The following is a 23432-nucleotide window of genomic DNA, read 5'->3' as shown; positions in this document are numbered from 1 at the left end:
ATAGCTATTGATAAGGTCAATTAAACCTAAAAATCGGTTGATATGATCCAATATTTATTGCTCACAAAAATATATCTAAAAATGCAAAAGTGGAAAGAATTTGAAATTGTAGGCAATTACTCTACTAAAATGAGTGCAAAACATTTGAAACTCATATGCTACATACATGTACAATGATTGTTTTTTGCAAACAAACGCATGCACATTTGTTCATCTTTCGCATGATTTATCTGTTATTATACGTTTAGTAGTCAAAATGAAAACACTGAAACAACCGAGATTTCAAAATCCTTTTATAATTGTAAAAAAAAAAAAAAAAAAATTATAATAATCTAGATAAGAGTTTATAACATTTGTTCTGTGCATGGTTTCTGTTTTATTTTACATAATTATGTTGATAAAACATATGTATAGCTTTAAAATATACCTGAATAAGGAACATTAAATACCTGGCACGTATCTATATCATTCATATGCAGGTTTTTGCTACTGCCTGAATAAAAACTCTTCTGATGTCTACACAAATTGTTATGCTATTTATTTATCTTTTTCCCCCCATGTACAGCAGTTGCATTGCAAAATGCTTAGACAAGGAGGGCGTCTTTCACTGCCGACAAAGCAAAACGAGAAGTCCCTTTAGCAACAAGCCGATGGCTGTAAGAAGTCCATACATCTGTTGTTACATTCACACTGCTGTTTACATTTACGTGTGCCTCTAGCCTACACTGGAGATAGAGCAGCTCGAAGCTAAACAAAGATTTATTAGAATGCAGCATGTGGATTTGTAGGAACATCCATGGATTTCTCTCGACACATGCTTTAACCACTAGCTCTTAATGTACAGGTTGTATTCACATACATGGTAAATCAGTCCACATCATGGCCGCCGTTGCCTTTTTCGATGAAAAGAGGTAGTGGTACCCAGACAAAATGTTACCTGTACTCACCTAAAGTGACATGTTAATATAAACGTATATTAACTTCCATACTCAGGATGTAGAAGTCTTTAGATGCTTATTTTAGTCATTTCTGAATTAATTTCACAGATTTTTTTCCTGATACCAGAACTAGTTATAAGAATTAAAAAAGGATACCAGAAAAAAAAAAAAAATCAAAAAAGGAGCCAGACATTATAATAAAAAAACCCCCAAAAAAACAAACACTGGCTGCACCCAATGTGTAGGCAATAGCACAACACTGGTTTATTTTCCCCCCAATAAATAAAATGTGATGTATAATTATTAAGGCAATAACCTCAACATAAAATGTTAAAAGTATGTTAAATGTAAAATTTAGCTCTTTCATAAAAAAAAAAAAAACCCAACTAGACATGCAATAGACCTAACCCATCCAAATAACACACACTATGTTGCAGGGTGGGTGTATTGGCAGAGAAATACACAGAACAACAGTTGCCATTCAAGAACAAACATGCATTACGAAAAAAACAAATCATAAACCAATGTAAATACTCCCAGTTATAAGACCTTTGTATAAAACATTTGATTAAAGGGGCCACTTTAAAAACTGCTATAATCTGGTGGATACATGATCGGGATCCAGTTTTCTGTAAAAGATGCACAGTGGGTCCATCCAAGCAATTTCATCAGCTGGATAAAGAGAAAACCAGTATTAAGTATTAAAACATTATTGAATAAAAAGATAGCATTGCAAAACATGCATCAATGTTTATTAACACACGCGTTTTCAAACACCTTTCCTTAATAGGACATGTTGCACAACAGAGTCATGCCAAACGGTGTAGCATCTGTAACTTGAATGTGTATATTAATGGCAATGTGACCTGACCAAACCACTCCTCGAGACCAATTTATTTGATATGTAACACTTATATCGGTGTGTGACTGAGCCTGAAAGCCTAATTCAGAGTGGGACGCAGGAACTGCGTTCCATGCTGATTCCGGATTCTCGTGAATCAGAGGCTGTGCAAGTTCCATTCTGTGTATGTGCAGAACTGGCTTTGCGTTGATGCCAAATTTCCTCTCTTCCACTGCATGATTGACATGCACCGGCATTGAGGAAGTAGGCAAGTGGGAGGCCAGTGTTCCCAGAAACGGGGTCGTTTATTCTGGGCGGGGAGAGTCCAGGGTCTTGCAGCCTCCAATTCCATCAGGCAAGGTTTCGTCTGTGTGGAACATTCGAAACCCAGCTTGTGAAGTCGTCGCAGTGCTGGGATCACAGCTACATGCAGGGGGAAGCTCTTCTATTGGGATGTCTTCTACGTGTTCTTCCTTCCTTGGATGAAAATCCAAAACGGATTTGCATTTCCATCTATGAATCAGTCCACATTCCATATACAATACAAAATTGAACTTAGCAGGGGAAAAAAAGCCTCTCCGCAGTAAGTAGCACTTCGTATACAGATTTAGAGACTACATTGCCCACACGTGGATCTGAATGGTCGGAAACCGACACTAATTGTCTAAGTCGCTGTCAAATTAGACAATTTAGTGGCCATTCCCACAGTCTGAACATTGAATGCCGACTGTCGAGTTAGTCGGAACGGGCCAAAAACAGCTGTGAATCTGATTGTCGGGAAAAACAATCAGAGTCGGGATTGAATACCCCCTATAAAAATCTGTAAAATAGGATTCTCAGAGTGTGGGATTTTTTGGCATTTAGCCAAAGCCTCCCTAACCCAAAAAAACTTGCCACACATTTGTGCTCACTTAGCTTGACAGGATTTATATAAGTGGGGTTTTTACATGCAGGGGTGGTTTATGTGACAAGATCCACAGCACAAAATGTATTCTGCTACAAATCAAGCCAGATTTCAGTGTTCAGGATATATTATTGTAAAGCAGGCATGTCCAAACTGTGGCCCTCCACCTGTTGTGAAACTACACATCCCAGCATGCCTTGCCATAGTTTTAGCATTCCCTAATAACAAAACTGTGGCAAGACATGATTGGTAGTTTTAGAACAGCTGGAGGGTCATAGTTTGGACATGCCTGGTCAATAACCCTCAAGTATTATTGCTACAGTGTTGGCACATTTGTGGTAAATACCAAATCATTTACTGTATTTCTAATTTAACCCCATCAGTCCAAACAGACAAACAAACAAACACACAAGATCATAACACCACAATGGTGCAAAGCTGTCCCAACAGCCTGGTCACCCAAACGTTTGTCTGAACGAGGATTGCAGAGGAGTGTGTACACAATTATGCAACGATCATTGTGCTAATATAGCAGAGGAAGGGGAACCATGTGACTAAGCTGGAAGCGGTTACACCTGTGTTCTGTAGATAGGGGAAGAAAAGGGAACAGCTACGCCACTGACAGACACACACAGTCCACTCACCTGGACACAGTTCTTCCAGTTTTCTTTACTGGGCTTTTCCTCTACTAGTTTTGTTGCAGACTTAATCCCTCGCCCATATAATTTGTTTGCTAAAGCATGCTTGTAGACAAATGGCAAGACCTGGCAGGTAACAAAATGGAAGACTTCTTTAGGTACCCGTAATGGAAAAATAAGCATAAAACACAGGAGACTATAGTGTAATCATTATGAATTAACATTTGTCAAATATTTAAAAAAATAACCCTGTTCGATAAATATTTATAGCCAATACACTCAACTTTAGTCTACCCAGCTATTTTCCAAACACATGTGCAAGAATTCAAGGCATGTACGTCCATAGCACACAATCAAGAGAGGCAGCTGTGAGGTTTTTTTTTGTGTTCTGCAATATAGAATGTCCACCTGTGGTGCCCCCAATAGTGCCATTTATGTACTGCCCTCATAATGCCATTTAAGTAATCCCCCCCCCTTGTGCCATTTACATAATGGCCCTTCCTTGATAAATAAAACACAGAAGACAGAGATCATGCTGTATTTAACAAGTCATTCTAGAAGATCTGGCATTTTATTTATTTGGATTGAGTAAAACAAAATGTACCTTTGAGTCATTTATGTCGGCCCACTTGGTTACTTCCCAGTAAGTTTCGTTTAAGGATTCCAAAGTAATCTCTAGGTCATCTTCTCCATCAGTGTCACTGGCAGCAGCCCCATCCTTGGCCTGCAGGTGGAGTACTTTATCTGCCAGGCCACAGCCTTTCCGACAGAGTGCATCTATCAGTGTGTTCTTCTGCTTTTCCATGTCACTGCGCAATGTAAAAGGCAAATTGAGTATTTCACAACACACATTTATTTCCAGTAAATTCAGAGATCGAAAAAAAGAATAAAAAACATAACTAGAGAGAGCGAGTAGCTACAACACAATTAATGAGTTACAGAAAGAAGACTAAATTGTAACCTTATAATGCACAGGTATGGTCACTAAACACTAATATTAGTGTAAAGTTTAAGTCATTGGTGCACATTGGGAAGACCTACGTATTAAGGCGTACCACTACTCCATACTGAGTTATTTTAGTAGTGACATTAGAATACACTGGATATGTGATTGGTCTTCAAACTTGTGCTAGAATATGGCCACACAGAGTTCCTTGATGTTGAATCCTGCCATTATGCATTATCCCAGATATATATCTCTCTTTGGGAAAATCCAGTCTAAACCTGCCAGGCAGCCATTCATGGTAACATATATTGTGACGCAACTGAAAATTAGATTATAGCTGTAGCGTTCGAACAGGAAAACATGTATACTTTGACTATTAAACATGCAAAGCAAGGAGAGCAGTCTAATGCCTTGTCATGTGAGGTATCAGTGCTTGATCTACAAAGAAATAAGATATATTGGAGAGTAGTAAGAAAACACAAACGGTACTTGTTTCCTAGCACGGCCACACCGATTTACATCGGGGTGGTCGTGTTGGAAAAATCGGGTCGATCGCATCGTATGCGATTTGGTCGCATGCGATGCGATCGTCGCGACCGACCGATTTTGGACCCGATTTTTTTTTTTAATGAAATGTAAATCGGGTCCCTGGGACCCGATTTTACATTGTATTCAATGTAAAAATATTCCCAACCCCCCCAAATTTAACGGCGTACACCGCACCCCACGATAGACGCCAACCCGAAGCGTGGCGAGCGCAGCGAGCCCGCGAGGGGCGGCGGTGCGCGTCCTCCGACCTTTTCATTCCCCTACTATCCACGTCGGCGTGGATTTGAGAATAGAATAGTGTGGCGAGCGCAGCGAGCCACCGAGCCCGAAGCGTGGCGAGCCCCGCGAGGGGACGCGGATACCTTCACAGGTAAACGCGTCCCTTCGCGGACTTCACAGGTGTCCGCGTCACCACGGACACCTGTGAAGCCCGCGAGGGGACGCGTATAACTGTGAAGGTATCCGCGTCCGCTCGCCACACTATTCTATTCTCAACTCCACGCCGACGTGGATAGTAGGGGAATGAAAAGGTCGGAGGACGCGCACCGCCGCCCCTCGCGGGCTCGCTGCGCTCGCCACGCTTCGGGTTGGCGTCTATCGTGGGGTGACGACGGGGACATCTATAATATGAAATGGGTCATATTGGCCCATTTCACATTTTTCTAATTTTTTCACTATTTCAATGTCAAAAAATATTTTAACATTGAACCCGATGGAAAAATCGGGGGCATCGCGTCGTGACCATTGTTAATGGTCCCGACCGACGCGATGCCCCCGATATTTTACCTTTCCCGACACGATTTCAATGTTAAAATGTTTTTTAACATTGAAGCCTATGGGGAAATCGCAGGCATCGCGTCGGTCGCGTCGGGACCATTGTTAACGGTCCCGACCGACGCGATGCCCCCGATATTTTATCCTAGCCGGCCAAATGGACCTGATTTCAAAGGAAATCGGGTCCATCTTATGGATCGTGTACCTTAACTAAAGGTACACGATCCATAAGATTTGTGGCCGTGCTAGGAAACAAGTACCACACAAACTTTCATATACTATGGAGCATTCTATAAATCACTTTAGCAAAACCTTAAATTGGATTCTTACCGTTTAAAATTCCCTAGAACATGATAGAACAAAGCATTGCATCCCAGGTAAGATGTGGCACTGACAGGTGGCATTTTAAATATTGCCAAGTCAATGGTAACAGTCTCTGGGATAGGTTGGACTTTAGGAACAGTATAGGTAGTTCACAGATAATCTGGCACCCTTAACGCTAACACTGTGCCGGATTATCGGTGGTACATCCCAACAGCTTTCCCTCCCACCCCTTCTCCCTACCGAGATCTCCCACAGCCTGACTCCCTTCCAGGGACTAATCAAGTCCTCCTGCAGCCTAACGACTCCGCAGGTACTTGTGTATTAGCACGGCGCCCACGATTTCCATCTTATGGCATCTTATACAATTTAAAATTGTATACCATTGTATATAGGTGCCCACACACGCACCGATCCCGGCGTGCGTTGTGGGCTTAACTAGCACACACAGCATCGCATCGTATGCCTTGTGCATACGATGTGCATGCGATGCGATGCTAGAAAAAGCTAGTACAAAAAGTATGTGCAGCACATACTTTTTGTACTGTGCGATGAGGTGCCGCGGGAGCGCGCACCCCATCGTACAGCATCGCACCGCCGGGATCGGTGCGTGTGCGGGCACCTTATGGCATACAATGAGATAAGATTTTTAATTGTATAAGCACCCTAATGGGTGCTTACAATGTTAAATGCAACAAAGAAGGAAAGAAAAGAACTCTCTCTTTTTTAGGGGCACAACTTGATTTGTTATATGTTATTTAAAATTAGCTTTTATTAGGTTATTAATTTAAAATATTGGGAGCCAACCTTGACGACGAAAACAATTTTACATACAACACGTATCGCCTGTCGAGAGAAAATGTCTCTACTAGACAGGTACTGTAAATTTCTATGCGCTATCTCTCATTACACAGCCCTTTAACATGGGATTTATCCCAAGCATATCAAATATTTTCCTAAAAGGTATATTTTCGCTAGCCTGTAATCAAGGACATGTAGCAAAGATATATAGAAGCACAGTAGCTACAATATAGTCGTTTACAGTACCTGTCTAGTAGAGACATTTTCTCTCGACAGGCGATATATGTTTTATGTATGTATGTATAATTGTACTGTCTCAATGGGTAATTAATTAATTTTTCTTAAAGCATAGAAATTACCAAACAGACATTTACAGTAACTGTGACTGTCATTTAGAGATTTAAAAATTTTTCACTTCTGTCCTGTCCAGGAGATACAGTTTCTCTGACAGGCGATACGTGTTGTATGTACGTATGTAAAATTGTTTTCGTTGTCAAGGTTGGCTCCCAATATTTTAAATTAACAACCTAATAAAAGCTAATTTTTAATAACATATAACAAATCAAGTTGTGCCCCTAAAAAAGAGAGAGTTCTTTTCTTTCCTTCTTTGTTGCATTATATCACTCTCTGGGGAGCACCTCCACTTACATAATTGATAGATACACAAGTATCCAATATATCCTTTTATTGTGGAACAATACATTGAGACACATATAATAATTTTTGTCTGTGTAACTGTCAGTGACACTAGTGCAAAGACAAAATCTCCCCTTCCCCCAGGCAATTGCAATGTTAACTGCACCCCCACGCCACCACCACTATCAACGCCAACCCAAAGCGTGGCGAGCGCAGCGGTACGCGTCCTCCGACCTTTTCATACCCCCACTATCCACGTCGGCGTGGAGTTGATTTTATATAGTGTGACGAGCGCAGCGATCCACCGTGCCCGAAGCGTGACGAGCGCAGCAAGCCCCGCGAGGGGCCGCGTTTTACTTTACATGTATTACGCGTCTGCTCGCCACGCTTTGGGCTCGGTGGCTTGCTGCGCTCGACACACTATATAAAATCAACTCCACGCCGACGTGGATAGTGGGGGTATGAAAAGGTCGGAGGACGCGTACCGCTGCGCTCGCCACGCTTCGGGTTGGCGTTGATAGTGGGGCTGGCGTGGGGGTGCATTTAACATTGTAAGCACCCATTAGGGTGCTTATACAATTAAAAATCTTATATGGGGCCAATTGACATTGAAAGCACCCATTAGTGTGCTTATACAATTTAAAATCTCATCTCATCTCATCGTATGCCATATACAATGGTATACAATTTTAAATTGTATAAGATCGGGTCCCATCGCAGCACATCTCATCGCATACCATCTTAAGCCTTATGGTATGCAATGAGATGGGCGCCGTGATAATACACAAGTACCACTCCACATTGCCTAATTGTCCCACAGCCTGACTACCCTCAGCAGCTCTACTCCACAGACTAAATGAGCCAAAATCCTTTGTTACAATTACATATACAGAGAAGCCTGGACAATATATATATATATATCTATACACACACTTTTTTTTTTTAAGGTACTTCCTCATCTTTGCGGCCATTGCTTATGCTAGTTGCATTAGCCTCTATTCTGAAACTTTCAGACCACCACCCTCTGTCCACGCCACCATCTACTACCTTTAGTAAAGTTGTTGCGAGGCACCGAGCCCGAAGCGTGGCGAGAGAAGAGAGGGGACATTGACGCTACTTAAGTTACGTATCATAAGCTGTGGCCGCAAAGATGAGGAAGTACCTATATTTATATTTTATATATGAAGAGGGTCAAAAAAACTAAATATTTACTGGTTAGGTACTTTTTTATTGTGGCTGCATCGGGTCTTGAATCAGTCTTCATGGCAAAAAAAAATGCAAGCGCAGTCTGATCAATTCTAGAGATGACCTCGTCAGCTGCAGCAACCATTTCATTAATCTGTTTCATTCGTTCCTGATAAAAAAAAAAAAAACAACAACACACGAAGATACTTGATCAATATAAAAACCCAGATGTGGAAATGCTGCATACTTAATGCACATGGGTGGCCCAATGATCAGATGTGTGGTAAACCTAATTCTTGCTGTCTGATATAGCTGTGCTTTTATTCAGATACTCTTACAATGAAAAAGCCTTCGCACATCACAACTGTCACTGCAGCAAGGGAAAAGCAGGTCAGAAGTTACTAAGAATTCATTATTTCAGCAGGGTTACTTTCTATGCAATACAGAAGGCATTAAACAGGCGGTACTTGTTTCCTAGCACGGCCACACCGATTTACATCGGGGTGGTCGTGTCGGAAAAATCGGGTCGATCGCATAGCATGCGATTTGGTCGCATGCGATGCGATCGACGCGACCGACCGATTTTAGACCCGATTTTTTTATTGAATGAAATGTAAATCGGGTCCCTGGGACCCGATTTTACATTGGATTCAATGTAAAATATTCCCAACCCCCCCAAATTTAACCGCGTACACCCCACGATAGACGCCAACCCGAAGCGTGGCGAGCGCAGCGAGCCCGCGAGGGGCGGCGGTGCGCGTCCTCCGACCTTTTCATTCCCCTACTATCCACGTCGGCGTGGAGTTGAGAATAGAATAGTGTGGCGAGCGCAGCGAGCCACCGAGCCCGAAGCGTGGCGAGCGCAGCGAGCCCCGCGAGGGGACGCGTATACCTGTGAAGTTATACGCGTCCGCTCGCCACGCTTCGGGCTCGGTGGCTCGCTGCGCTCGCCACACTATTCTATTCTCAACTCCACGCCGACGTGGATAGTAGGGGAATGAAAAGGTCGGAGGACGCGCACCGCCGCCCCTCACGGGCTCGCTGCGCTCGCCACGCTTCGGGTTGGCGTCTATCGTGGGGTGACGATGGGGACATCTATAATGTGAAATGGGTCATATTGGCCCATTTCACATTTTTCACATTTTTTCACCATTTCAATGTTAAAAAATATTTTAACATTGAAGCCTATGGAAAAATCGGGGGCATCGCGTCGGGACCAATGTTAATGGTCCCGACCGACGCGATGCCCCCGATATTTTACCTTTCCCGACACGATTTCAATGTTAAAATATTTTTTAACATTGAAGCCTATGGGGAAATCGGGGGCATCGCGTCGGTCGCGTCGGGACCAATGTTAATGGTCCCGACCGACGCGATGCCCCCGATATTGTGTCCTAGCCGGCAAAATGGACCTGATTTCAAAGGAAATCGGGTCCATCGTATGGATCGTGTACCTTAACTTAAAGGTACACGATCCATAAGATTGTGGCCGTGCTAGGAAACAAGTACCAAACAGTCTATCCATAAATCAATGGTTAATTACTTTCATTATTAATTTTTATTCAATTTGGAATCTTAAGCCGTGTACACACGGCAGCGATGTTTGGCAATATCTCGGGCAATATGGTCGCTGGCGACCATATTGCCAGTGATGGGAGTGTGCCCCAGTGATAAATCGCCGGGTGTGCGCTCCAGTTTTCTGGCCCTTTCTAATTGCTGGTCGCAGGAGCTTGCTCCTGCGACCAGCGGATTACCTCTGCGGCACCGCCGGCAGAGGTTTCTTTTCATCAGCGACCATCTTTGGTCGCCAATGAAAAGGGGGCATTGAGCAATATATCGCCCGGCAATATATCGCCCCGTGTGTACGCACCTTTAGACATCTACCTTAGTTTGTAAAGTTCCAACAAAAATATCTGGAGGCTTCGGGTTGAGGAATCGGATGAAAAGCTCCCAAATCGCATGTGTTTAACCTCCGTTATCCGATCAAATGTGCGGTCCCATGCACATCGAATCGGATATCATAAATGATGTACCAAGGATCCATCTGACTCCACTATGGGCAATGGGATTGCAAATTATATCAATACTACTGCAGTTATCAGCCTGCCAAAGGGACAGAACATCATAACATTAATGTCAGTTCCACCAGGAACCATCTAGTGGCTGCTGGCACGCACAACACTTGAATTCCCCACAGAGGTAAGCACCAACATTAGCCATTGATTATATGGGACGGTGGTTCTCAACCTCAGTCCTCAAGTACCCCCAACAGTATACGTTTTCTAGGTCACCCGGCAGGTGCACACTTTACTCACTGACATATTTTAAAAAGATTCACAGGTGGAGCTAATTATTTCACTTGTGATTCTGTGTGGAGACCTGGAAAATGTATACTGTTGGGGATACTTGAGGACCAAGATTAAGAACCACCGATTAGGATGCTATGCTATGAGTAACATGGACAGGTTTTCATGCAGACAGTAAAGAACAAAAAGGGAAGTCACGGGTTGTTGCTGAAGGTACTGTTATGCATGTTCTACTTACCTTCATGTTAGCAATACCTTTCTTCTATTGATTTGCAAAAACACATAAGTGGTGCCTAACATTACTACAAAGTCACACTGAATTCACATTTATCCTACAACTAAAATGGACCTGAAAGGTACACACAGTGGGGGCATGAAATGAAATGTGGTATGCAGCCAACTGTTGAAAAACCAGCCATCAGCAAAAGATCACCTCTGGCCACTAATTTAGTTGATCACGGATACTGCAAAGTTTGTATATAATCAGTGCCACATATATCCTTAAGTCAGTGACTAAGGGCTTAATTCAAAATGGGAAAAACCATGGGTACTTGTTTCCTAGCAGGGCGTCCAGATTTCCTACATACGCTAACGTAGTGAAATCGCATCGCCCTTTTTTGTGGCATGAGATGTGAGATGCGATCACAGTAGTTAATATGGTAAAACCAAAAACATTACCTAAAAACACCACCACTCTCCACATCACCCCGGAACGCGCTCCCCAACCTTTTCATACCCCCACTATCCACGTCGGCGTTGAGTTGAATTTATATAGTGCAGCGAGCCCTGCGGAATACATGTAAAGTATTCCGTTTACCCTCGCGTGGCACGCCACGCTTCGGGCTCGGTGGCTCGCTGCGTTTGACACACTATATAAAATCAACTCCACGCCAACGTGGATAGTGGGGGTATGAAAAGGTCGGAGGACGCGTACTGCCGCCCCTCACGGGCTCGCCACGCTTCGGGTTGTCGTTAATAGTGGCGGTGGCGTTAACAATGGGGGTGCATATAACATACTAATCACCCATCAGGGTGATTGTACAATGAAATCATCCTTTTGATCGCATCGAATTCGATTTGGTCGCATGCGATGCGATCAAAAAGATGTAACAAGATTAAAATCGTGGGCGCCGTGCTAGGAAACAAGTACCAAAATAACTTATTTTACTTAAAAATCCAACAAAGAACCCAGTAAAATCATATTAAATAATCAAATGATGCAATTGTTTTGTTATTTAAGTGCTAAATTGCACATTCCACGCTACTTTAGCACAACGTATCATACATACGTTACCTTTTCAGAATCGAGTTGATGAAGTCTTGAGACATATAGCGGAAGATGATTTGGAAAGATTTCTTTTAATTCATCGAAGAGATCACTGCTCTCAAGTCTGCAAAAGTTGTTGAAAATTGTTTAATTATGCAAATACATAAGAAAATTGCCTATACCACTTAATATTTGTACACAAGAATATATGCTGTACATAGCAAACTCTAGTATCTTTAATACTGTATAAATGAGCACAAGAGCTTAATGCTGGCTTCATCGTCTATAATGATAATCGCTGCATGTAATCCCAAAATGATTCTCCGGTCTGATAAACTAAAATCAAATGTATCATCGTATATACTAGTAAATGTGGCAGCCATCCCTTGCTAAAGCAATGGGAGAAATACAGTAGTAGCACTTGAAAAAGCATTTAGTAGTATTGCAGCTCTATTACTAATGATCTGTATTTGCATACCCCTTTCCCTGCAATATCCTGCACAGTTAGCCTTCACCCCCCAATTAATAGGACAATACTGGCGATGAGGCCAGAAGGAACACTGTCTGCCTGTTCACATACTTAGTCATCCACTGAATCTTTAAATCTCTCAGAGCCTCAGCAAACTCTTCTTTCACATCCTTTTCTTTCTCCGGTTCTTTCTCCTTATCCTTGCTGCCATTCTTTGCTTTATTTGAGGATGGTATCAAATGATAATGAACAGAAATCACGTCCTACAAAGAGAATGGAAGCAGTAATGGCTTCTGCCTAAAACATGATTATAAATGCAAATTGAAGGGGAAAATAAGAGACATTATGGACCTACAGTAGGCAGCAGCTGTTGGGAAGCTGGAGAAGTGAACTACTTATGGTTAGGGATAATTAAGGATCTGCCTGTTCTTATGTCAGTAATATCAATTAAGCCCAGATCTATTATACAGTGCATATGTAGGGAGAAGTCAAGTTTCCAGGTTCTAGAGCTGGTGAATGGAAACCTTGGTTTATTCATCACGGACGTAACATCTAGCATTCAGTCAGAAATGAATTTATTATTAAAAATGATGCATAAAAAAAATGATAGATCTTTGTGGAGAAGCAGGAATTCATTATCTAAATGAATGATTCTAAAAACTACAAGAGTGGAATATTACAATAAGAGCTGCAGTTTAATAGATTTATAAAAAGGTGAAATGTTACTGTATATTTGCCAAAAAAGAAAGAAAGGTAAAATAGAATGAATAACTTGACAAGGACCTTCAGTCCAGATAATCTATTCACCGAACACAGAATTTGTCAAGTGTTCCTTATTAAACACGATCCACATTTTGTAATGGAACATCTAGAAATATGACATGCTTGTATATGTGACCAGTCTACAGATCAAATGAACACTTGAAAACAAAGCATATACAGTTGCAAGAAGAAGTATGTGAACTCGTTGGAATTACCTGGGTTTTCTGCATAGATTGGTCATTTATGGTATATTAGGCTCAACTTTAAGTATTTTACACCTACTTGTCTAATTGCATTGATTAGACTCCAGGCTGTCTGACTCCTGACTCCAATTAGTTCTTTGAGAAGTTATTAGCCTAAAGGTGCCCATACACGCTGCGATTATCACATGCATTTTGTACTTTTAAAGTACAAAACGCATCGCATGTGCGATAATCGCAATCTGCAGGCAGTACTTTTGCGCTTTATTGCATCGCATCAGTGCAGGAGTACGATGCGATGGCCATTAGTACATATTAACTTTTTTTAAAAAGTGGCTAAAATCGCATCCACAAAGTACAGTACATCGCATTGCATCCCCCTACAAGTGCCAAAATGCACAGCACACATATCGGTGTGTGTATGGGCACCTTATGGGTTCACATACTTTGTCCACCCTGCACTGGGAATGTTTACATGGTGTGTTCAATAAAAACATATAATGGTTTGTGTGGTATTAGTTTAATCAAACTGTGTTTGTCTATTGTTGTGACTTAGATGAAGATCAGAACACATTTTTTGACCAATTTAAGCAGAAATCCAGGTAATTCCAAAGGGTTCACATACTTTTTCTTGCAACTGTATGCAGGTCTTAAGTACTACATTAAAGTATACTTGTCACTAATACAGTGAACGATACCATTTTATGGGTTAATCCCATATTCAGAGTATCGATTCACTAGAAACAAATGACAATAATGGTGAAAATCAGCATTACATAACATTTGTCTTAATATTCTACATGCAACTATCCTCACATAAAACGGCCAATAACTTTATAGGAAAGGATGCAGAATTAGCAGCTGAAATATTACAATTAACTTCCAAGTAGGTGTAAAATACTTTTAGTAACATACGTGGGGGAAATTTACTAAGATGTGTATTCTACATGTGATGTTGCTATGGGCAACCAATCAGAATGTACTTCTTATCTATTTAGCACCCTATAGAAGATAGTAGTCAGGATCTGATTGGTTGCCCATAGCAACTTCACATGTGAAATAAAATACACATTTTTGTAAATTTCCCCCAGTACATGCACAGCCACAACTAGTATAGATCACTAACATGAAAGCACAGGTGTAGTTACATCAAAGATAAAGCTAAGAAACAAGTGAAAGAACCCTACTAACAAAGCAATGTGTTTAGCCTAACACTAAATAGCCATTAAAGCACTGTACTAACATGTGTAATTACACAAACAAGGGCGTAACTACCATAGATGCATGGGATGAAGCTGCTATGGGGCCCAGAGCTGAAGGGGGCCCATCTTTACTGTCTAAGTACAGGTTGAGTATCCCGTATCCAAAATGCTCGGGACCAGGAGAATTTTGGATAACGGATTATTCCGTATTTCAGAATATTTTAATATTTCAATGATGTATTTTGAAGTATCTTGCATTTATGTTGTATAAACACATCAAACACATGAAATGCACACAAATATATTTTATTTGTTCAAAAAACAAGGTTTCAAGAACATGAAAAAAGTTTGTGTACTATCTCAGATATTGAATTTGAATGCCAAGCAATCATGTTCTTGTACATATATAGTACCAGTTACATATCATGTCCTCAGTAATGCTGTTACAAATGTCCCCAGTGAGTTTTTAACAAAAAAAAATTTTTTTTTTCACTTTCTGGAATGTATGGTTTTCGGAATAATTCGGATAAGGGATATTCGGATACGGGATACTCAACCTGTAATAGGTTTTGTATACATTTATCACCATCAGTTGCTAAACAGGGGGCCCTTACAAACTTTTGCTATGGGTCCTATGAATATCTAGTTACACCTCTGTACACAAATGCAACTCTTTGTTTTACCCAGATATTACTATAAAATAATGTATAAAGCATTATCTCCTTATAGGGGATACAGTCAATATGCCGGGGGTCAGAATCCCAACGCCAGAATCCCTACCGCGCAATGCCGGTACTTTGTCCTTCTATAGGTGTTTAAGACACCCATAGAGGAAGAATAAAATAGTGTACCGAGCGTAGCGATGAACCGAGCACGCAAGGGCGGCCGATCCACGGCCCCCCCTTATTGGCATTGCAGCGGTCGCGATTCCGGCGTAGGTATTTTGACCGCCGGCATATCATACCGGACCCCTTATAGAGTATAATTTCAGTAAAACGAATGATTAAACTACCTAACACAATAAAAAAATGTCACTACTAAAAAAAACACATTATACAGATCCAATGCCTTAGATCGGGCTACCAATGAACCTTACATACACACACATGTAAAAATATCAGAAGGGTAAATGAGGTAATTACTTTTATTTTACACATAAAGGCCTAGGTGTACATAGTGTCAAATGAACAGCATTCAACGTGAATCTTTCACCGAAACGTTAAGAACTGGTTTATAGAACGCAACTGGACACATTTTTTGCAAAAATTACAAAAAATTAAAATAAATCCACACAAACTAGCAAACAAAACCCTCATGGCTATATTCATGTTTGCTGATCAACTTCTCCTGTCCGATGAAAAATACTGTTTTCCATTAATGGGGCTACTTTAACTATGCAATTAAATTATAACCTACTCACTTTTTTTCCCTCAAAGACTACAAAACTATTTTTTGGTTCCAAAAATCTGTCCTCAAATGTTTTGGTGACAGATTCAGTATTTGCAAAAATATTTGGTTACAGTAACTGGTGTCAGTACCTTTTTATATTTTGCTTGTCGCTTTGCTGCAGACTGCCCCTGGGAGTTAGAACAACATACTGTAAGAATACATGCACTCTTGGATCAATGGCTCAACTTTCTCCCTCATTTATCAAACTATTACAGAAGAAGATCTGCTCACATTAAAGAAAAATATTCAATTTTAGAGCTTCGGTTTAATGATGGCAATATTACAAAATGTAATATAAATAGCTTGCACCTTTGGGGTTTCAAGAATTATGCAGGGTACACACCAGGACGACGAGAGTTCGATCCCATCAATCTAGATCCAATTCCGACCGATTGGATGTAGATTGTATGTTGATTGGGCCATTTTCTGTCCTGTTCCGATCAGATGCACGTCCCCGCGGGTCGGTCAGTCGTTATTCAGATCCTACCTGAAGCAGGTAGGATCTGAAAACGACCATACACCCCGGTGCGGGTCGCGATTGGATCGGAACATCATGAGCGGGTCGTCCTGGTGTGTACCGGGCATTAAAATTAAACCATGTAATTCTGCTTTGTGCTAAAGCGATTATACTGTAGAAATACTTTAAAGTGGACAGTCATCTATACACAGAGCAGAAAGTACCGTTTGTGGGCTGTACTATGCATCCTGTCATTATCTGAATTGATGAGCAAATGCAAACTGTTTCAGACCACAAAATGGTTAAACCCACTTTTGTATAGGTGACGGGGGTTCGACAATTCTATTAGTTAAAACAGACAAATAAGTGTCTTGTGCAATTCAGCAAGTGAGGGCTTGTGGGCTGTCAGGAGATGACCACACATGCGAACCATCATAGTCATTTGCCTTTTGGGCATGCCGGAAAACGATCTGATCGATTTGTGTCAGTGTACAGTGTTAGTGATATATTCTCAGGTATATAGAGATCATCCTTTTATATTAATGGTAGTAGATTCTATTAGGTGCAAAATTATATTGTTTGTGCAGATTAAGCATATTATAGTATATTAGATCTAAATCATAATAGTGAAGAATAAACTAAAGAGTAACTATATCTATGAACAATGAAGATAATCTGCATTGTTTCCCCCATTCCTTCTTCTTTAGAGCATAAAACAATACAGTAAAGCTCTGCCACATAGGGGATTATTCTAGTTCACTCTGACAAAATCCTTTTTAGATGGACGAAACCATGTGCACTGCAGGTGGGGCAGATGTTACTTGTGCAGAGAGAATTAGATTTGGGTGAAGTTTTACTTCAAAGTAAGATCTATATTGCAGTGTAAAAATAAAGCAGCCAGTAATTTACCCTGCACAGAAACAAAACTCACCCAAATCTAATTCTCTCTGCACATTTTACATCTGCCCCCCTGCAGTGCACATGGTTTTGTCCATCTAAGAAGGATTTTGTCAGAAAGAGTGAACTAGAATAATGCCCATATACACATATCTCCTTGAGTTTGCATAACTCCATCACGGAATATCATACAGTCTTCCGGTTAATAACTCAATGTACTGCACTGTAGAATGTCTGAATATATAGGTAAGACTGTATCACGGTCATCCTATCATGACTTATGAAGAAGTTCTGTGTTCATATATATATATATAAAAAAAAAAAAAAACTTACATGACACTGTACTACAGGTCATGGTGCTCTAAAGGGTTAACACTGAAGTGATGTGCTACTATAGGTAACTGTTCATCTAGGACAGTGGTTCTCAACTTCGGTCCTCAGGAACCCCCAACAATTCAAGTTTTCCAGGTCTCCACACGGAATCACAAGTGAAGTAATTAGTCCCAACGGTGGATCTTTTAAAATGTGGCAGCGAATAATGAGTGCACCTGTAGGGTGACCTGGAAAATGTGAACTGTTGGGGGATCCTGAGGACCGAGGTTGAGAACCACTGACCTAGGAGGACTGTCATGAGCAGCAGCTCCAAGAACTATACATTTAACAGATAAGATTAACTCAATAAAAAAGGGCAACAGGCCAGAGTGCAGTGCTGCATAATAAAGATAAATGCAAGGTCTTCAACAATGCACTTAAGTGAAAAATGTAATTAGGAATATCTCACAACCCCAAAGTTAAAGGAGGGATGGCACTTCCAGATATGAGATATTAAGGTATATTCAATGCGGGGGTGAGCTGTGGCAGAGAGCAGTGCTGCCTGCTCACTGTCACAGCTCGCTCTGACAGTATTCAGCTGACCCCCTGCACACGCAGATTCCCCTCGGTCCGTTTTTGGAGCAAGATGAAATCGGCGTATGCGGACGGTGAGCCACGCTGTTTGGGGGAATCGGAAAGCTAGGATTCCCCCGGCACGTAGAATAGGGTGAGCGGCCAGCGAGAGGGTTAAACAGTGAGGGATCAAGTGATCAAAAAAAAAAAAAAAAATATATATATATTATATATATTATATATATTATATATATATATATATATATATATATATATATATATATATATATATATATATATTTGTTATTAGTATGCTGTAATGATGACTGATTTTACTTTCACCCCAATAAAGGTTTACTTCCAAAGTTAACTCTTTAGGCTGTCTTTCCCTTTGGTTCAAACATGCAGAATATGTGGCTGACCAAACTCAAACTTTTTGTGAGAGTGAGAGTGTGTGTGTGTGTGTGTGTGTGTGTGTGTGTGTGTGTGTGTGTGTGTGAGTGTGTGTGAGTGTGGGGGGGGTGTTGGGGGATGCTTTGTCCAAATTGGTTTAGCTCTCTTTGGTGGACTTCTGGAATTTCAATTCTCAAATCTAAAGAGACTATGCCTGAATGACCATGTTTCTCTTCTGTATTCGTAAAATATAAAATGAACACAGGTGGAGTATCCCTTATCCAAAATGCTATGGACCAGAAGCATTTTGGAACAGGAACTATTCCGTATTTCGGAATATTTTTAGATTTCATTGAGGCATCTTGCGTTTATGTTGTATATCAACACAAACACATGAAATATACACAAATATATTTTATTTGTGCATGAAAAAAAAAGTTTGTGTACGTACTCTCAGGCACTGAATTTGAATGCCTGTCGGGTTCAATCTCAGGAATGCAAATCTAGTGATTTCTGAAGAATGTAGACTGTTGGCTACCATCTGAACAAGAAGCTACCCATTGATGTGTTACATTCACTTCGACATGCGATATCTATTCCACATGATTATACGTTTCCCATATGTTACAATATGTGCTTAATAAAAAGAATACAAGAAAAAAAAAAAAAAAGCTACCCATTGGGGCCAAACTTTAGAGGTGTCCCAGCTTTGCAGCCCCCATAGAAACCTATGCTGGCTGCTTCTGCTGTCGGACTGCAGCAGATATACAGGGATTCTTAGTATTTGTGCATATCCCCCAGAAACAGGTGCTTGAGCCATTTTATCACATAATACTAGTGATATTCTTCCTCAGTGTGCAGTTTGCATTTACTCTGCTGATGTTATTTCTCCCTTTAATTTTTTTGTTTAGATCTTTAACATGTTCTCCTTAATTAAAAAGAAAGGTCTTAAAATGTTACAATGCTATAAATATATGTACTGTATTTGCTGGCGTATAAGACTACTTTTTTTCCCCTGAAAAACATGCCTCCAAGTGGGAGGGTCGTCTTATACGCCGGGTGCACTTCTATAACAAACTCTATATTTTGAGTGGAAATGTTGGGGGTCGTCTTATACGCCGGCAAATACGGTATATTTATTAATGGTCCTTATCCAGCACATATGTTTTTTCAGCCTTCCCTGATACAGAGTGCTTGGTACATGGGAAGGAATGCTGGCTAAAATCTTCTTCCAAGATGACTTTGGTGGGAGAAGGCTTTGCTGGACATTGTGCTGCTCTCCATTGAGCATGTTAACCTTCTGAAACCAGAATTGTCAAAACAAGTGCATTTATAAATTTCACTCTGCTTGGTGTGAGCCTGATGGTGGTCAATTTCTTGACAAACACGATGTATACTTAAAGTACTGAAGGGTAGATGTATGAAGCAGTGATAAGAAGAGAAGTGAGCCAGAGAAGAAGTGGCTCATGGCAACCAATCATCTGCTCTGTATAATTTTATATTATGCAAATGATAGCTGTTACTTCAGTGCTGAATGGTTGAGATGGGCCACTTCTCTCTTATCACTGCTTCATACATCTACCACTCAGTCCTACAGCAAAAAAAAGGCTTTCTATCTGGCCACACTCTACAATACCATCAGCAAAGTCTGTGTGTGTTTGGCGCCCCATTAGGAGCCTGATGTCTAAAAGTAACTCCATGATAATGGTGTCAGAATATGCTGGAACATGCATATGAAGAGGACTGCTTCTGGCCTGTGGTACCAGACATCTCATCACCTCACAACAAAAAGGATCTAACTAAAGCCAGAAGAGATCAAGCTACTGGGCCAGAGAGCCTGACGACTTAGGCGTATCGGAATCAATTATTGATGCTCTCACTCATCTCATGGAAATATCACAAGTGATGAAATAAATACTACATTATCAAATCCAAATAAAAATTATGGTAAGTAGAAAGGTAATAATTTGCAGCAAATAGGTATGTCAACTTATTAATCCCCTCACTTAAGTTTTTAGCTTTCTTCCAGCATCCCAGGAGTTAATTGAATATGAATATTAAAGTGCTCACGGCGGGGGAGTGGCTTGGCCGAGTGCTGCTTGGGGACTGAGCTCCGACAACTATCCGCAAAAAATCCCAGGCGGAAAGGAGCTGTTTGCACAGACTTACCCTCCTCTATCAGCTGGCTGGACTATCCGTGTCAGTGGGAGTGGGCAGCCTGCTCCTATCTGCTCTGGCCTCTGCTCCTGGCGGCACCACCTTGGAAGGCTCAGTTAGCACTAGACCGTTGCAGCCTGTGCCACGGCCCCCTCCTCTTCAGTGCCTTGGGGCCTTATTCTAGTTAAACAAAACCATGTGCACTGCAGGGGGGCAGATGTAAAATGTGCAGAGAGATTTAGATTTGGGGGAGTTAATCTGTGCAGGGAAGATACTGGCTGCTTTTATTTTTACACTGCAATGTAGATATCACATTGAAGTAAAACCCCACCCAAATCTAATTCTCTCTGCACAAGTAACATCTGCCCCACCTGCAGTGCACATGGTTTTGTCCATCTAAGAAGAATTTTGTCAGAAAGAGTGAACTAGAATAAGGCCCTTTGTGAGTGGCTCCATATTTCTCCTGTGGTGGGAGACGCACAGCACACTTGGGGACTGTAATATTCAGTGGATTCCCTGGTACCCGTTCTCCTGCTGCAGGGCTGCTATTTTATGAACCTACTGCGACCCATCATCAACCAGAGCCTCCTCTCTCCTTGGTGGGGTGAATGTGGCATTACAGCCTGTGTTCTGACACCTGGGACTCCTGCCTCCTTTCCCTGCCTAGCTATCTCCTCTACCTCCTGAATTGCCTGCTGACTATTCCAGAGAGATTGTTTTGGGACTCTTTACCCCCTTCAGCATAAAATTCTGTTGGCCTAATAATTATCTGGATATTTAATCCTTTTAGACTGTTTCTGCATATACTTTAAGTTAATTGTTTTGCTGCAGGGAATCTATTTGTTCCAAATAGCTACCTAAATTGAAGAGGATCTCCTGTATTAGCTTCTAGCACCACTGTGGCCTGCACTTTTACAGGCATCTGTAGCCCTTCTCAGCTTAAATTTTTGGGGTGCACTAGCCGCCGCCACTTTCTATTAAGGCTCCTTCAGCGGCAACTAGCCTGTTCTCCTCAATTCTACCACTATAATTGTGATGGTTATCTCCATAATTATGGAATCATCTGTCCAACAAATCCTGCTGACTATATATGCCTCTACTGACAGACTTAAGGGGGTATTCAATCTGGGGGCCACGGCTGGCGAGCTTGTCTGCTTGACCGAGAACACGCAGGCTGGATTCAATGTCCCACATGCAGTGGGCCGAGAAGGGGGCGTGGCCACGAGTTGCGGCCGGGAAGAGGCGAGTTGCAGCCGGCAGCTCGTCACTTCCCGGCAGAACAAGACTGCTTGTGAAGTCGGGCTCGTTCTGCCGAGCTCCCCTGTTCAACGCTGTCAGGGAAGACAGCATTGAATAGGGCCCGGCGGCCATCTCCCCCTCAGGAGATGGTCGCGGGTGATTGAATACACCCCTTATTAATAAGTTTGATAATGTGGAGGGGGGTGCTCCTCTATCACCTATGTTCCTGGTGAGGATGAGAAGATTATGCCTCAATGACATGCATCTGTGACCCCTGCAGTGCTGATCTTTGCTCATACCCCAGGTGGGCCCTCTGCGATGGAGTTATCTGGTCCTGAGGGCCCTTGTTATCCTAAATCTACATGCTTGGATGAGGCTGCACTCCACTCAAAGTTTCCTCCAATCTCCCTGTCTACAGTTGTGCGATTCAGGATTTCACACTTTTCTTGTATATAATGCAGAGTATCTCCGAGTGCCTGGATATGCCGTCCCTCTCGGTCCTTTCTTGGTCCTGACCATTGGCCAGACTAGGTTTAGTAAATCGAATAAACATCGGAATGTCTCTATTATCCCCAAATCTTACCGTCCTCCTAACCCGAACACATCATCTCATAGTGAATAAGCGGTCAGGCAATTAGCTTACAGTAGCTATGCAGTTTGCCATTAAGCCACAATCCTGTGAAGCAGAAGTCCCGAACGACAAAACAAAAAAGTCAGAAGAAATGAGCTTTGAAGATTCAGATTTCAGGATTTGGAAATTTCAGCTGAAAATGCATGTTTAAGTCCAAGAAATGCCTACAGGGAGTGAATTAGGTGATACCGACAGTGACATGCAACAATAAAGCTTGTAGTAGTCATAACAGGCATACAAATTGTGCCCAGCTGGTCAAATCTCAAACCAAACCATTTTGTCATGCTAAAAGTGTACAATGATACATTAGACTCAGTGTAATAATGGTTTTCCTTTAAGCAAATAATGTACGAAATAAAGCAACAAAATAATGTATTTCTCATTAGCACTGTGTTCCGTACACAACTGAAAGGAAGTTTCCAGAAGGTATTAAACAATTACATATCAATCTGTAAAGAAAAAGCAGAAAATATTACTCACTGCTTTCTTGCCTAGTTCCGTCTTGGACAACGTCAGAGTGCCACTAAGGTAGCAGCCCGGCAAAGCACCTTTAGGGACTCTGGTAAAGATAAGCAAAAGACACAC

The 23432-nt window shown here is 41.5% G+C and overlaps 1 protein-coding gene across 3 annotated transcripts in view; it reads right to left on the bottom strand.

Moving 5' to 3' along the window:
• Window positions 1-276: 276 nt before the first annotated feature.
• The window catches only part of TPP2 (tripeptidyl peptidase 2), a 75659-nt gene continuing 52503 nt past the window's right edge, over window positions 277-23432 (bottom strand). Inside the window, exons 23-30 of one of the 3 annotated variants that reach the window (XM_083168640.1) lie at window positions 23328-23406; window positions 16278-16316; window positions 12687-12838; window positions 12134-12230; window positions 8572-8702; window positions 3926-4130; window positions 3328-3447; window positions 277-1610 (exon numbers count right to left, since the gene is read on the bottom strand). In XM_083168640.1, coding sequence (XP_083024766.1) covers window positions 1521-1610; window positions 3328-3447; window positions 3926-4130; window positions 8572-8702; window positions 12134-12230; window positions 12687-12838; window positions 16278-16316; window positions 23328-23406 — 913 coding nt within the window. In that variant the 3' untranslated portion in view covers window positions 277-1520. Of the gene's footprint in view, window positions 1611-3327; window positions 3448-3925; window positions 4131-8560; window positions 8703-12133; window positions 12231-12686; window positions 12839-16277; window positions 16317-23327; window positions 23407-23432 lie in introns of those variants that run through there. The other 2 variants (XM_083168641.1, XM_083168642.1) reach the window with 2 other exon arrangements.

The sequence above is a fragment of the Crinia signifera genome, chromosome 2 (genome assembly GCF_055691185.1).
Source record: "Crinia signifera chromosome 2, ASM5569118v1, whole genome shotgun sequence".
Lineage (NCBI taxonomy): Eukaryota > Metazoa > Chordata > Amphibia > Anura > Myobatrachidae > Crinia > Crinia signifera.
This window is presented reverse-complemented; position numbering and strand designations above follow the sequence as displayed.